This window comes from Cryptotermes secundus, unplaced genomic scaffold, assembly GCF_002891405.2.
Source record: "Cryptotermes secundus unplaced genomic scaffold, Csec_1.0 C38775428, whole genome shotgun sequence".
Classification (NCBI taxonomy): Eukaryota; Metazoa; Arthropoda; class Insecta; order Blattodea; family Kalotermitidae; genus Cryptotermes; species Cryptotermes secundus.
The window spans coordinates 1-2,750 of NW_019772068.1; the positions used below are offsets into that span (position 1 = coordinate 1).

At 39.2% G+C, this 2,750-nt stretch overlaps 1 protein-coding gene across 1 annotated transcript; it reads right to left on the reverse strand.

The window, feature by feature from the left end:
* Positions 1-6: 6 nt before the first annotated feature.
* Positions 7-2,489, reverse strand: LOC111875190 (nuclear factor of activated T-cells 5-like). The gene is made up of 3 exons (XM_023871254.2): positions 2,305-2,489; positions 1,710-1,848; positions 7-133 (listed from the first exon to the last, which is right to left on the reverse strand). Exons 1-3 carry the CDS (start codon positions 2,428-2,430, stop codon positions 48-50), a joined length of 351 nt encoding a protein of 116 aa, XP_023727022.1. The 5' UTR covers positions 2,431-2,489; the 3' UTR covers positions 7-47.
* Between the last annotated feature and the right edge of the window lie 261 nt (positions 2,490-2,750).

The following is a 2,750-nucleotide window of genomic DNA, read 5'->3' on the forward strand; positions in this document are numbered from 1 at the left end:
TAGTAGTAGTAGTAGTAGTAGTCACCATGATGACAGAACCTGAATTATTAGCGGGTGATGCCCAGGCGCACCCCCTGGCGCTCGCCTGACAAGTGGCGCCAACTCCAATCAGCAATTACTTCCTGTAATTCTGCTGCGAGGGGAACAAGCAGACGCATAGAAAAGTTACACAAAAAAAAACACAGGTTAAAAATACTTGTCAGCAACTGGCGTAAAAAAGAAAGCCACATCAAATGCATTTACTTCAAATCTGTCATTTGCAACTATGAAATATATAGTTAAGACACTACACTATCTCTCCTTGTTAAAAACAATCTTTAAATAAAAAGCATAAACTAACAAAGTCTTGTTACAATAGTTGTGGCATGTATACATCTCTTTAAGAGTTATGTGATGAGTGCACTGGTGCTGACATTTTCTCGTTCTTTCATTTATTTCTTAATATATGAAATCTTACGCCAATCTGACAACATTTTTGATCAAAGTTACCATAGTTTTGGAAAAGTATGAACTGCTTTAAATTAACAATCCAAAGACAGTACCACACATGTTTGTGCAGCAATATTTTCTCAATATTTCAATATATTTTCTAATATGAGTTACTATGTTTCTGACAGGAACCTTGATCTGTGCCCTTTTACAAATGTTGAGACAAGCAGAGCATATAATTATCATGCACACACACATGTACACAATGGTCCCGCATGTACACTCTGCAGTCAGACACTACCCTCCACATGTAAAAATGCTCGCTTGCCCCCCGGTATGGACAGTACCACTCATGACAGCTACTCACAATAACTCTCATATTAAAACACTGTCATAAGTGGTTTACAGGATTCACTGGGTATGGTCATCAACATTGCCAGTTTGTACTACACACTTTGCCTACTAATGAAGAAAATGTCTGTTATATAAAAAGATATCAACTGCAGAACACATTATGTACTTATATAAGTTACTTTAAATTAAGCGCTAAAACAATGTAAATAAGTTGAATTACTAACAGAAGCTGTCAATCGTGCTGTTGACAATTTTCCAGTGTGACAGACACCAAATTAACTGTATGAGCACAAAAAATGAAGACAGACACTCTTCTGATGCTGGCAATACTGGTTTCACCAACCCAACCACTGCGCACAGACCATTCCACATTCACACATTTCAATATCGAACGGACAGTCCAAGTGATTATTCATGGCTTTTTCATCATATTATGATGACCCAAATAATGAACTGTTGCATCAACACAGTCATTACTTCAAAAGATGAATAAACCATAACCTCAAGATTCGCTATAAATTCTGCACAAAGAAAATACCGTGGTCATGATATTGAGTTCCTGATACTCAAAAGTTAACAAGTAAGAATAGGCTTTTGAAAATAAAATGTAAACAGAACTACTGCCATCACAGATGACTGCTAATATACTCTTGCCATGATTAATCAGAAATGCAGAGTACAGACCAGGCAGGGTGAGATAAGGTTATGTAGGCAGCCACAACTAGTGAACTGTCTTGTAAACGCTGAACTGTAGATTTACTGGAATCCATACCAAGCTGTACATTTCAACAGGTGAAGTCTCAAGTCATTCATGTGAAGAAACCTTCAAGGTTGGTCACCTTGCCTGGTCAGCTGCTGCGTGTAAGGCTGTCCGCCCACAAAACAGCCGAACGAGCGGCCATGTGACCTGTCCTCCTAAGGCCTACCTGGTGGCAGCAATGTGGGGGTATAGGTGAATGTGTGGGGTTCACTGGTCTTGCCACCTGACACCACCAAAAGCCTTACTGTGACTGGCTCTGTTAAGTCCACCTGCTGGTATGCAGGAACCACGCACACCAGATGAGTCTGCAATAATATACAATAATATAGAAAAAAATCTGGAAACTTTTACTCTAATTTGAACTACACATATTTTCCAAGTAAGTTCTTCACTATTTTGTATACTTCATTGGTCTCCACATTAATTCACTGCAGATTTGAGTGTACAATTCACAGAGCTAACCAGCAGGGCCTCCCTAATTTAGTAATGAATTTCAGTAATTATATGGTGGGTGTCTCTGTGCTAAATAACCTCCATTTAAACATTTTCCTCATCTTAGTGTAGGAAATCACTGCTACCCAAAGAAGTCTTAAAAGGTGGTTTGCTGCATTATAAAGATAATTTACACACAGGTTACAAGGCCTACTTGAATACCTTTCTAGTGTGTGGCTGCATTTTCATTGCACCCCAATCCAGAAAAATGAAAAAATGATTACTGCCCCTTTTGCATGCATGCCCAGTTAACATGACATTCCACATGCCTGCTGGAGGAATTCTTTGTCTGGCTGGACAGACTCCTCCCAAGGTGTCTCCGATAATGCATCACCATGCTGAAATACCACTCTTGTATCCTTCAGGAAGTTCTTGCCCAGAATAAACAGCTCCATGCCTCCTGTACAAATGCATGCTGACAGAGATTTCTTGCAGATCTCAGGCACACCTGGTGGTTGGGCTGTGGACATACCAGCATTCTATTTCACAACATGTTCATGGTTTCCAAAAAATAAAACAGTCCTGTTCACTTACACACTTTGTTTTAAAAGGAAAGACAAGCTTACAGTATCATCATGTGCATGTATCTGTCCCTAACTAGTGGCAATTAAAACCAACTGAAGAAATTTCATGAAATTTGGTATACATGTCAAGCAGCTAGACACCACTCCACAAATCTACTTCTCAATTTCCTGCCATCAATAATTTAACAATA